The sequence below is a fragment of the Cetorhinus maximus genome, chromosome 9, assembly GCF_964194155.1.
Source record: "Cetorhinus maximus chromosome 9, sCetMax3.hap1.1, whole genome shotgun sequence".
NCBI lineage: Eukaryota > Metazoa > Chordata > Chondrichthyes > Lamniformes > Cetorhinidae > Cetorhinus > Cetorhinus maximus.
This window is the reverse complement of record NC_135887.1, coordinates 128,387,125-128,399,205: the sequence shown is the minus strand read 5'-3', so window position 1 is coordinate 128,399,205 and position 12,081 is coordinate 128,387,125. Positions and strand designations below refer to the sequence as shown.

Genomic DNA, 12,081 nt, shown 5'->3' with positions numbered 1-12,081 from the left:
CAATGTTAAGATTTACCCAACTATTAATATAATATTGTTCATTGATGCTTTTTTTGTCTTAACAAAACTCGCTTAAGTTCCGGGAAATAGAAAAAGATTGGCTGGTGCACTGCTACACTCTGTTGGGGTACCAGTTGAAATGAAAGGGTCTGATGACACTTCCAAGTCAAAACGTGTCATGAATATAATTAACGGGATACTAAATTACATGGACTTGAGGGCCCACTCGTTCCTCATTTTGTTTTCTTTTGCTAACAAGATGATCTCTCGCTGTTAAGTTATTAAACAAGTAAATAGGTTCATTTCAGTAAGTACTGCAAATTTTCTCAGGTATGAGTGTCCATTGACTAAGTCATCACTTGGCACCATGTCCTATCCCGACTGTTTCAGCACCATGAGCTGCTCTCGCATACAAAAGTAGCCAGTCATTTAAACAGTATCTCAATGTCTATACAGTGCAGAAGGCAGCCATTCGGCCCATCAAGTTTGCACTGGCTCTCTGAAAGAGCATTCCACCTAGTCCCACTCCCCGTAACCTTGCACGTTCTCCCTTTTCAGGTAGCAATCCAATTCCTTTTGAATACCTCAATCGAACCTGCCTCCACCATCCTTTCAGGAAGTTTGTTCCAGACTCCAACCACCCTCTGGGTGAAAAATATTTTCCTCACATCACATTTACTCCTTTTGCCAATTATTTTGGATCTGTGCCCTCTAGTTCTTGATGTTCTCTTGAATGGAAACAGTTTCTCATTATTTACCCTGTCTACACCTCTCAGGATCTTGAATACTTCTATCAATTCTCCTCTCAGCCTTCTTTTCTCCAAGGAAAACAGTCCCAACCTCTCCAATCTATCCTCATAACTACAGTTCTTCATTCCAGGCATCATTCTTGTGAATCTCTTCTGTACTCTCTCCAATGCCTTCACATCCATCCTCAAGTATGGCACCCAGAACCGGACGCAGTACTCCAGATGAGGCATCAAAATACTTGGTTTAATCTGGTGCAGGCTCATTGGTCACACTATAGTGGTCGTTGCACTCTGTTTGCCATCTCCTAAGGCCATGACCTCTAGAACACTCAGGCAATCATTAATGTAGCCTTAATTTTCATTAGGCTACCACCAACAGAAGCTAAGAAATTCATTTTTTCAACAAAAACATGATCATACAACTCCTTCCCCTATCCCTCTGTACACAACAGATTACAGAACAAAATTAAAACGGCTTAAACTATTTAAACAGAGTTAACAGGAATGTTATTGTACATCGTGGGCAGAGTTTTGCCCTTGTCGGGCAGGCTCAGCAGGGGTAAGCGGGAGCGGCTGCGAAACAGACTGCCACCCGCTATCGGGCCGTGATTTCATGCTGGCGGGCCAATTAAGGCCCACTGAGCGTGAAGGCAGCTGCAGAATGTTCCAGAAGGGGCGGGCAGGGGTCAGGGGGTGGGGGTCAGGGGCCTGTCGGCTGCTGGGTCCAATGGCAACCCGGCGGCTGGTTCAAACACGGCACAGGGAGGCTGCCCGTGATGGAATTGCTGCAAGGACATGGCTGCAAACGTAGGATGTAGACGCCAGGCAGGAGGTGAGGTCGGCTGGGCACTCGCCAGCCCCCCCCACTGTTTTTCGGATGAGTGCCTCGCCGTCCTCCTGGAGGTGGCGGCTGCCCTTGTCCCCAGAGATGGGAGGAGGAGGAGGCCACCACGCCTCATAAAGTGGGCAGGGGAGGAGGTGACAGCCCAGGTGAGCAGCCACAACGGTATGCGGCGCGCATGGGTGCAGTGCCGCAAGAGATTTAATGACCTGCTGCGCTCAGGAAGGGTGAGCGCCTTGTTGGTATGGGTCAATGTGTTGACATGTTAAGGACTGGCCGACACCCCCATGGAGCTCAGGGGTGTTAGACTCTGAGTGCCAACTGTCAGTGATGCCAGAGCTGGTTAAGGGGCTGACCCCTGGCTGCTTGGACTGGGTGTATTGCGGCTCGAGAGCCATGACTCGGATGTGCCCTGTTTAGGTGCTCCTCAGGCGGGGTTGTTGGCCAGGCTGCAATGGCACTGCATATAGAGAGTGGACCAATCAATGCTCCTCTGTCCTTTCAGGAGAAGACATCCCATAACAATATTGAGAGGTCGCGGACTGGCGGATGACCCCCACACCACCTCATCCCCTCCAAACACGAGCAGGAGGCCTTGGATCTCGAGAGGCGCCATGCACACCGGTCAAGTGGCCGTGGAGAGGCTGGGGTATCAGACAAAGGTAAGAGTGTAGTGCATCGAGTTGAGAGTTTTGGATGGTGCAAACATTCTGGTGTAGCCTCGTCATTGATGGGATCTTCCAGACTGGATTCCCCATTGATCATTGAAAGACAATGGCACTGTGATGCAGATCTTCATTGTCTCACCAGGGTGCCTGGCATGCACAGTGACAGTGTGATGACTTTAACTAATGTCATGTCCTTGTTCTCCCTTAGATCTGCCACCAAGCTGTTAATCTCAGCACCTCCAAGAGCTACCCCTGACACTGGAAGACCACCATGCTCCAGAAGCACCTGCTTCACACCCTCTCTCTGAAGCAGGCACCAGCACCTCAGCGGCTAGTATCTTGGTGCACATTGGCGAGGGCACTTCACACTTGCTTGCGGTGCAGGTGGAGGCAGAGTGCGCCCAGGGCATCGGCAGTCGGAGGACTGCTGGAGACCATGACGATGCTCAGTCAAAGGCAGATGATGAGCCTCTGGAGTTGTCCATTACGCGGCAGATGCTTGGTATCCAGGGGGTGTGCGGGAGAATCTGGCGGAGATCCATGAGGGTATGGATGCCATGGTCTCTGTTGTGGAGGAGTTTATGCGGAGCGTGAGTATTGCATTGACCCTCATGGCGGAGCACACTGCCTCCTCCAGTGGTGACTCTCATGGAGGGGCTGCTCAGGAATAGAATCAGGGGTTCCTGGAGTTGCGATTGGACCTGCAAGCCCTCACACAGGCACTGACCTCAGGTGGTCAGTATCAGTGTGGGAGATGGATGAGGCACCCAGTATCCCATCTAGCTGCCCATCCATCAATGGTGAGCAGGGAGGTGCACAGCGACCTCACATTGGTGCATGAGCTGCCTGTCGTCTCTGCGGGTTTCTCTCAGGGCGCTCTGGATGATGGCAGCAGCTCCTTCGTCCCTCTGCCAGTGACCATGGCATCTGATGAGGCTGCAGTGACTGGGGAGATACCAGCTGTGAAGCTGGCCGCTCCCTCCCAGGCTGGGCCAGCACAGGCTCCATAGGCCGGAGGGCGACCACCAAGGTCATCAAGGCCAACAGGACAGCAGAGTCAGCAGGTTGTCTCCAAAGCCGGTGCCAGCGATGGGGGAGCACGTAGGCATAGCACCCGTAAACATAAGTTTAATGTATCTGAAGCACAAGAGAGACTGGTCACGGGTGATCTTTTGTTCTCCCATTTTTTTTTAAATGGCGTGACCTTCAACACCTGATACTGTTCTGTTCATAATCTGAGTGCCACCATAATATTACATTTGCTTGTGTTATTGACCTGAGCGTGCTTCATTTGTTTTGTAGGTGCAGGGTAGGCCAGTTTGTAATCCTGGATGTAGGTGACTCGAAACTTTACTGCACAGGCACTGAGTGTATCTTGGGGGCAAAGGAAAGGGTCTTTTCTGAGATCCATGGCAGCCCTGGCATGAGGCGGTAGCGCTTATTTTGGCAGCCTACCCGAAGGAGCATTGGATCAAGGCTTCCCCGGTAACGCTGCCTCACTGGAGGTTACCGAGGCCTGCCTCCAAGCCCTCAGATTTCTCCTCATCGTGCTCCTCTTCTGACTCACTACTGAACTCATCATCTGTAGCCTGATCTGCTGCGTCAAGATCCTCTTCCTCCGGTGGGTCCCCCCTTGCCAGTGCCAGATTGTGGAGAGCGCAACATGCAACCACTATCAGTGAGCCCCGCTGTGGGGGGTATTGTAGTGCTCCCCCTGAATGGTTCAGGCATTGGAAGACCTATGGTTCTTTCTTTCTATCACTGCCCTTGTGGAGACTCTGCCTCCGTTCTTGGGTGGTAGAGAGGCATCATAAGCGGCCTTTTCAAGGGATAGCCCTTGTCACCCAGCAGCCATTCATCCAGTCGGTCTGGAGCACTGAAGAGCCTCGGCACCTGGAATGTCTCAGGATGTAGGCGTTATTAGAGCTGCCAGGGTACCTTGCACAGACTTGCAGAATCTGCATCCTGTGGTCACACACTATCTGCATGTTCATGGAGTGAAATCCCTTCCTGTTAATGAAGGCACCCAACTGACCCGCTGGCGCCTTGATGGCCACATGTGTGCAATCGATTGCACCCTGGACGCGGGGGAATCCATCAATCACTGCAAACCCTCTGGCTCGCTCAGCCTGGCTGGCCTCGTCCATACGGAAATGAAAGTCAATACCCGCCTGAACAGAGCTTCTGTCACCAGCATGACGCAACTGTGGACAGCTGATTGGGACACTCCACACAGATCCTGCATTGAGCCCTGGAAAGAGCCGCTGGCATAGAGGTTGAGGGCCACTGTGACCTTTAGGGCCACTGGCATGGGGTGTCCACCCACACAGTCAGAGCTGATCTCAGGCCCAATCATCTGACAAATGGAGGTCATTGTCTCCCTTGAGAGTCGGAGCCTCCTTCAGCATTGCACCTCGGACATATTGAGGTAGCTGCATCACCGCCTGTAAACCCTGGCAGCAGGATGGTGGCATCTTCTGTGGCCCCTTTCACCTTGGACTACCTGCTGGCCCAATGCCCCTTGTGCCTACGTTTCTCCTCCCCTGGAAGCTGCATTGGGCCACTGGCCTCCTCTCCCTTCTGCCCCTCTCTTCCTCCTCAGAGGAGGTGCCACAATCAGAGAGCACAATCCCCATTCCCAGGGTAACATGGAGGTTGTCTGATACCTGGAAGGGTCCACACTGTCCGAATCTTCGGGGGGCCTTGGAGACACCAGTGGGTCCTGAAATGAAGCCTGGAAATGCGAATAATGAAGGCCCAAACAGAGGTGAAGCTGCCAAGTTCCGATAAGCCACCAGCAGAAAACTTATCTCCAAAACTCCTCACTACTCACACTGGCAATGCTGCTGACCCTTTTTATCCCGTCTTTGGATGAGGTTTTGCAAATTGTGGGCTGCCCGCCCTGCCTGTTTTGCCCGTGCGACGAGCGCAAACATCACACGGGCAATGTTAATTCGGCGTCAATTGGGTTCTTAAGGGCCTTAACTGGCTTCTTAATTAATGGCGGGCGCAGCTCCAACTCCTGTGTGTGCCCGCCAAGTGAAATATCTCACGAGTGCACAATGACGTCGGGATGCTCGCCCGACATCACTGCGCACCATTTTACGTTCATTCGGGTGGGGCACGCTCCCGCTGGACGAGCAAAAAATTCTGCCCCATCAGTTTTTTAATCCATTTGCAGGATCTGGCCATCACTACCAAAGCCAAGAAGTATTAGCCTCGCCAATTGCCCTCAAGACATTGGGCATGGGCCTTCTTGTTGAACTGCGGCAGTCAATGTGGTGAAGGTACTCTCTCATAGTGTTCAGAAGTGGAGTGCCCCAGTATTTTGACCCAGTGACCTTGAAAGAAACGTAATATGCTTTTAAGTTGGGATGGTGTGCGACTCAGAGGAGAACTTGCAGGTGATGGTGTTTTCATGTGTGCTCTGTCCTTGCCTGGAGGTAGCAGAATGGAGAGGTGCTGCTGAAGCAGTCTTGGAAATTTGCTGCAGTGTATCATGTAGACAGTACACACTGGAGCAACTTTGTATTGGTGATGGACATAGTGGATGTTTAAGTTGACGGATGGCTGCCAATGAAGCAGTTGCTTTGCTCTGGATAGTGTTGTGCTTCTGGAAGGTTGCTACAGCAGCTACACCTGCTGATGTACAATAAAATTCTTGTTGTCTCTATTTAAATATTTAAGCCTTTTTAGTTTTATTCTGTAACCTGCTTTGTTTGTAGGGATAGGGGAAGGAGTTGCGTGGACAAAATTCCATCACATTCCTTACTTGTGCCTAGCAGGTGATAAAGGTGCTATTAGAAGTCAAGAAGTGAGTCTCTTGTTGCAGTATAACCAGCCTCAGACCTGCTCCTGTAGCCACAGGCAATTAAGATGGAGGTCTGGTTAGGTAGGCTTAAGATACTGACCTCATTAACTCCTACAGTGATGTTCTGGGGCTAATATGATTGCTTGCCAATGAGCACAATCCTTTATGCCAGGCTTCATTCCAGCCATTGGAGAGATTCCCCGCATCCCCCCCCTCCACCCCCCGCCCCCCAACTAATTCCCATCACTGGTGTTCTGATGAAGAGTCATATGGACGCAAAACATTAACTGTGTTCCTCTCCGCAGATGCTGTCGGACCTTCTGAGTTTTTCCAGCTATTTTTGTTTTTGTTTCTAATTCCCATTGCCTTAAGTTTCATTAGGGCTGCTTGGTGCCACATTTGATTAAATGCCAAATGCCTTGCCTTGGTATCAAGACCAGTCACTTTTACCTCACCTCTGGAATTCAGCTCTTTCGTCCACATTTGGACCAAGACTCTAATGAAAACTGGAGCTGTTGGTCATGGCAGAAGCAAATGAAGAATCAATGAGCAGGTTATTGATGAGTAAGTGCTGCTTATTAGTGCTGTTGATGACTCCTTCTATTACTTTTTTATTCCGATTTGCAGAACACCTGCGGTCTGTCCGCAAGAAAGACCCAAACCTCCCTGTCGCTTGCCATTTTAACACTCCACCCTGTTCTCATGCCCACATGTCTGTCCTTGGCTTGCTGCATTGTTCCAGTGAAGCCCAATGCAAACTGGAGGAACAGCACCTCATCTTCCGACTAGGCACTTTACAGCCTTCCGGGCTGAATATTGAATTCAACAACTTTATATATTAAACTCCCTCCCCCATCCCCACCCCCATTTCTGTTTCTTCCCCCTCCCTTTTGTTTTTTCCAATAATTTATATAGATTTTTCTTTTCCCACCTATTTCCATTATTTTTAAATCTGTAACTATAATACCCTGTCAGTCTTTCCACCCCACCCCCACTAGAGCTGTACTTTGAGTGTCCTGCCATCCATTCTTAATTAGCACATTCTCTTATATAATATCACCACCTTTAACACCTCTTTGTCCTTTTGTCTGTGACATCTTTTGATTATCTGCTCCTATCGTTGCTTGCTTGACCCTACAACCACCACCCCCCCCACCCAACTTCTCTCTCCCCCCACCGACCTTAAACCAGCTTATGTTTCACCCCTCTCCTAACTTCACTCAGTTCTGCTGAAGGGTCATGAGGACTCGAAACGTCAACTCTTTTCTTCTCCGCCGATGCTGCCAGACCTGCTGAGTTTTTCCAGGTAATTCTGTTTTTGTTTTGGATTTCCAGCATCCGTAGTAGTTTTTTGTTTTTATCCTTCTATTACTTTGCTAGTGATTGAGAGTAGACTGATTGCACAGTAATTGGCTGGGTTGGATTTATCTTGCTTTTAATGGACAGGACATATTTGGACAATTTTTCACATAGTCAGAGTGTTGCCATTGTTGTAGTTGCTATGGAATCCTTGGCTAGAGGTATGGCTTGTTCTGAAGCATTACAGCTAGGATATCAACAGGTTCAATAGTCTTCTGCTGTACCCAGTGAACTCAGCTATTTCTTCACATCATTTGGAATGAACTAAATTGACTGATGACGAGCATCAGTGACGTTGGAACACTCTGGAGGAGGATGATCCCAGATATATTAACATACACTTGCCCTAGACTTGCCAACAATGGCCCAGATTTTCGCCACCACGGAGAGTCTGTCCTTCATGGCGAAAATCCCAGAAATGGCCAGAAATGTTTAGTCCCGCACCCATGAACTCGGCATTTCCCACTTTCGTTGTGGAGGGACTAGAGTTGGGCTGGGGGGGTTCATGCATCCGGGATTCGTGGAGGCAGCTGGCCATTTAAATCACTAGTTGTCTCCCTGAAGTGGGATTTTGGAAGGCCAGAAGTGTAGAATTTGGAGTGTGCAGATTAGAACAGGTAAGAGGAGCTTTAACCTTGGTGGATTTGTTTGAATAGCTGGGGTAGCCCTCTGGATGGGGTTCTGGGACACCTTTGGGAGAGGTAAGGCACCCACTGGGATTGTTAAAAGTGAACATGATTATGCACTTCTTATGCTCAAACTCATTGGAACGGTTAAGCTGTCAAGGACCTGTTAAAGAGCAGTCCAGCTGTCCATAAAGTGTCCTAGGATCAAAAACAAAAATAGCTGGAAAAACTCAGCAGGTCTGACAGCATCTGCGGAGAGGAACACAGTTAACGTTTCGAGTCCGAATTACTCTTGATGAAGTGCTCTGATGAAGAGTCATTTGGACTTGAAACGTTAACTGTGTTCCTCTCCGCAGATGCTGTCAGACCTGCTGAGTTTTCCCAGCTATTTTTGTTTTTGTTTCAGGTTTCCAGCATCTGCAGTATTTTGCTTTTATCTAGGATATTAGGTGAGTTGACAAAGAGGGGGTAGGGGCAAAGGGGGGGTGGGTGGGGGCATGGGTTAACATAGGTTGGCATGGATGGGGCATTGGCAGTGCGTAAGGTGGTTGGGGTGATGGCTAGAGGGATGTGTTTTTTTATCTAATTAAACACAGTGCCGGGGCATAGTGGCAGGCCTTGCGCTCAGTCCGCCTCTGTACCCGGCAGCCTCCGTGTTTGTTCCGGGGCTGCCCGCCCAGACTCTATTTCAGCCCGCACCCCCGCCCGAAAATCCGACCCGCCTTTTTAAAGGTCGGGCTTGTTGAGGCGGGAAATCTTCCGACTCTGCAGACCTGACCCTGGGACAAAAATCTAGACCAAAAGGTCAGCCATGAGTTCCTTTCAACAGTGAGGTTTCAACTTACTAAGGAAAAACATAGAAAAACACTGTTCGAAGGTCATAACATGCATTATTTTTACAAATTGGTTTACAAAGCTTGAGCATGCACAACATGCAAACACCCACATGCAGACTGACTTATGGAAGAATGGCTGCTTACCACCTTTGGCATACCATGGATGAGAGATGCAGTCTCTGTCGTTGTGCTTAGTACCTAATGAGTGCATCAAGGAGAGATTTGCATGTTAGGTTACAGACTAAGGAAGCCATCCTTTAGGGTTATACAGCAGTAAACTAGGTTAATGAATGGAATTCATCCAGGGCATAGCTGAGTGAGTGTGGCACTGAAAGGAGCACATAAATTAACTGTAGTGGTGAGGGCGCACATGCAGTTGTGGAAAGAAATGCACTTTCTCTGGATGGTTACACCCTAGATCGTTTTCTAAATTATGAAACAATATGAAACAGCAGGTAAGTACTGGAAAAAATAAAAATCTTTCCATAAGTATAACATCACTATTATAATTAGTTGAAGCAACTTTAAATCAGTTTCTTTGAACTCGAAATGTGAATGTCAGTTTGAAAACCAATTCCCAATGTGGTATAGACTAGCTCAGAGTCAATTAGGACACAGAAATATCCCCACTCAGGGGGTAATCAACAAGGCAGATTTTTGGTTGTCTTGATTGTAAATCAATTGAATGTCTTGTCTATTAATTGTAATCCAATTACGTATCTATTATATGCAAATCTAGCAGTAAAACCCACTTGCTTCTGTCTCACTGCAAGTAGAAATACCATTTTGTGGAACGGCCCTGGTGTTCCCACATCAGAATCATTCAAATGGATACATCGGCAGTGATTTTAACGGAGGCTACCTGGCAGGATACTGTTAAAGTCAAATGGGGCAGGGTGTTAAACGTTTGGATGATCTAATGGGCAGGATCTCTTGTTGGGTGGGTTAGATTAAAAAATTACCCCCGAATTATTTCAATCCTTTGCTCATTACCAGCTTGCTCGCAAGTCGGTATCAATATGATCAAACAGAAGAAAAAGGGAGAAGTTAGTGTAAATGCTTAACACAAGAGGTTACTAGAGCATGGAAAGCTTTACCACAAGTGGCCTGTGGCATTCTAACGTAGCTTGAATTGGACAAGCAACTGAAGAGAAAGGGCTGAGAGATGAGAATAGCTGGATAGCTCTAGCCAATGTTCCAGTGCCTGGCCAAAGTCGTGTCCATTATCTGCTGCAACTTCTTTGATACTATCTTTGGCATCAGAAATATTCAGAGGGGGTTTGCTCAACCCACTTGGAACCAAAAGTTTTCAAGTGACCAATCCACCAGTTCCACTAGTGAATCCCATGGATATTCTTCAAGAATGCAAATAAAAGTCTGGATTTTCCTACCATCATTTCAATGGCAGTGGTAAATGACTAATAGCTGCCATTAACGTCAGTTTACTGGATTATAACTCACCCAGTGTACAGTTGCATTCCATTTACCAGCAGAGGCTTTAGGAATGACTGAACTCTAAAAATTCTGTAAAACAAGCTATTTGCTAAACAACAACAACTTGCATTTTTATTGCACCTTTAACATAGTAAAACTGTCCCAAAATGCATTAGTTGCTAATAGTTGGCACCAAGCCACAACCATGATGAGGGCAGGTGATCAAAAGCTTGGTCAAAGAAGTAGGTTTTAAGGAGCTACTTTAAAAAAAACTACATATTCTTACATAGGCGTCATGGGCTAGGTCAGCATTTATTGCTCATCCTTAACTGCCCTTGAGAAGTTGGTGGTGAGCCGCCTTCTTGAATTCCTGCAGTTCATCTGGTGTAGGTACACCTATAGTGCTATTAGGGTGAGAGTTCCAGGATTTTGACCCAGCAACAGTGAAGGAATGGTGATATAGTTCCAAGTCAGGATGGTGTGTGGCTTGGAGGGGAACTTACAGATGATGGTGTTTCCAGGCATCTGCTGCCCTTGCGCTTCTAGATGGTAGAGGTTTCGGGTTTGGAAGGTGCTATTGAAGGAGCCTTGGTGAGTTGCTGTAATGCATCTTGTAGATGGCACACAGCTGCTGCCACTGTGCGTTGATGGTGGAATGAATGTTGAAAGTGGTGGATGTGATGCCAATCAAGTGGGCTGCTTTGTCCTGGATGGTATCAAGCTTGAGTGTTGTTGGAGCTGTGCTCATCCAGGCAAATGGATAGCATTCCATCACATTCCTGTGCCTTGTAGATGGTGGACAGGCTTTGGGAAAGTCAGGAAGTAGAGTTACTCCCCACAGGATTCTCAGCCTCTGACCAGCTCTTGCAGCCACAGTATTTACGGGCAGAATTTTTCAGTCGGTGTACAGGGACGGCCCAACACGCCAACACGTAAAATGACGCGCAATGATGTTGCGATGTTTCGTTCGGCGGGTGCGTGCCGGAGTTGGCTGCGTGCCCACCCATATGTAAACAGCCTATTAAGGCTATTAAGGGTCTAATTAAGGTATTTGTATTTGCTGCCTGTCCAACCTTAAGGTTGGCAGGTGGGTGAAAAGGTCAAGTGGCCTTCGCATTTTTTAGGAAACCTCATCCATGGGAGGAGATTTCCCAAAGCTTTTATTAAATAAATTTTAAAAATTTCATATAAAAAACATGTCCCATCTCATGTGACACATGAGAGGACATGTTTAAATAAATTCATAAACCTTTTATTTCATAATTTCAGAAGTCCTTCAATCTCCCTGAGGCAGCTCCGTGCCTCAGGGAGATTGAAGCGCTCTTTCACGCGCATGCACGAAAGAGCGCTGGACCTGACTCTCCCTCCTTCCCCACCCGCACAGGTGGCATTGAGTGCTACCGGTTGCGTCTTACGCTGGACGGGCCTTAATTGACCCGCCAGCATAAAATGGTGGCGCGGAACCGATCACGGGCAGCGTTCGGCTCCGTAACTGCCCCCACTAAGCCTGCCCGTCAACTGCCCTATATGGTTGGTCCAGTTCAGTTTCTGGTCAATGGTAACCCCCCCAGGACATTGCTAGTGGGGGATTCAATGATGGTAATGCCATTAAAAGTAAAGGGAAGATAGTTAGATTCTCTCTTGTTAGAGATGGTCATTGCCTAGCAAGTGTGGAACACATGTTACTTGCCACTTCAGCCCAAAACTGAACATTATGCAGGGCTTGCTGCATATGGGCACAGAATGTTTCAGCACCT

At 48.1% G+C, this 12,081-nt stretch overlaps 1 protein-coding gene across 2 annotated transcripts in view; it reads right to left on the bottom strand.

Moving 5' to 3' along the window:
* The window catches only part of ano5a (anoctamin 5a), a 190,768-nt gene that overhangs the window by 106,181 nt on the left and 72,506 nt on the right, over positions 1 to 12,081 (bottom strand). Inside the window, exon 3 of one of the 2 annotated variants that reach the window (XM_078549526.1) lies at positions 9,035 to 9,088. The exons of the other annotated variant lie outside the window; for it this stretch is intronic. Within the exon in view, the coding sequence (XP_078405652.1) occupies positions 9,035 to 9,088 (54 nt within the window). The remainder of the gene's footprint in view (positions 1 to 9,034; positions 9,089 to 12,081) is intronic. 2 annotated transcript variants of the gene reach the window in all.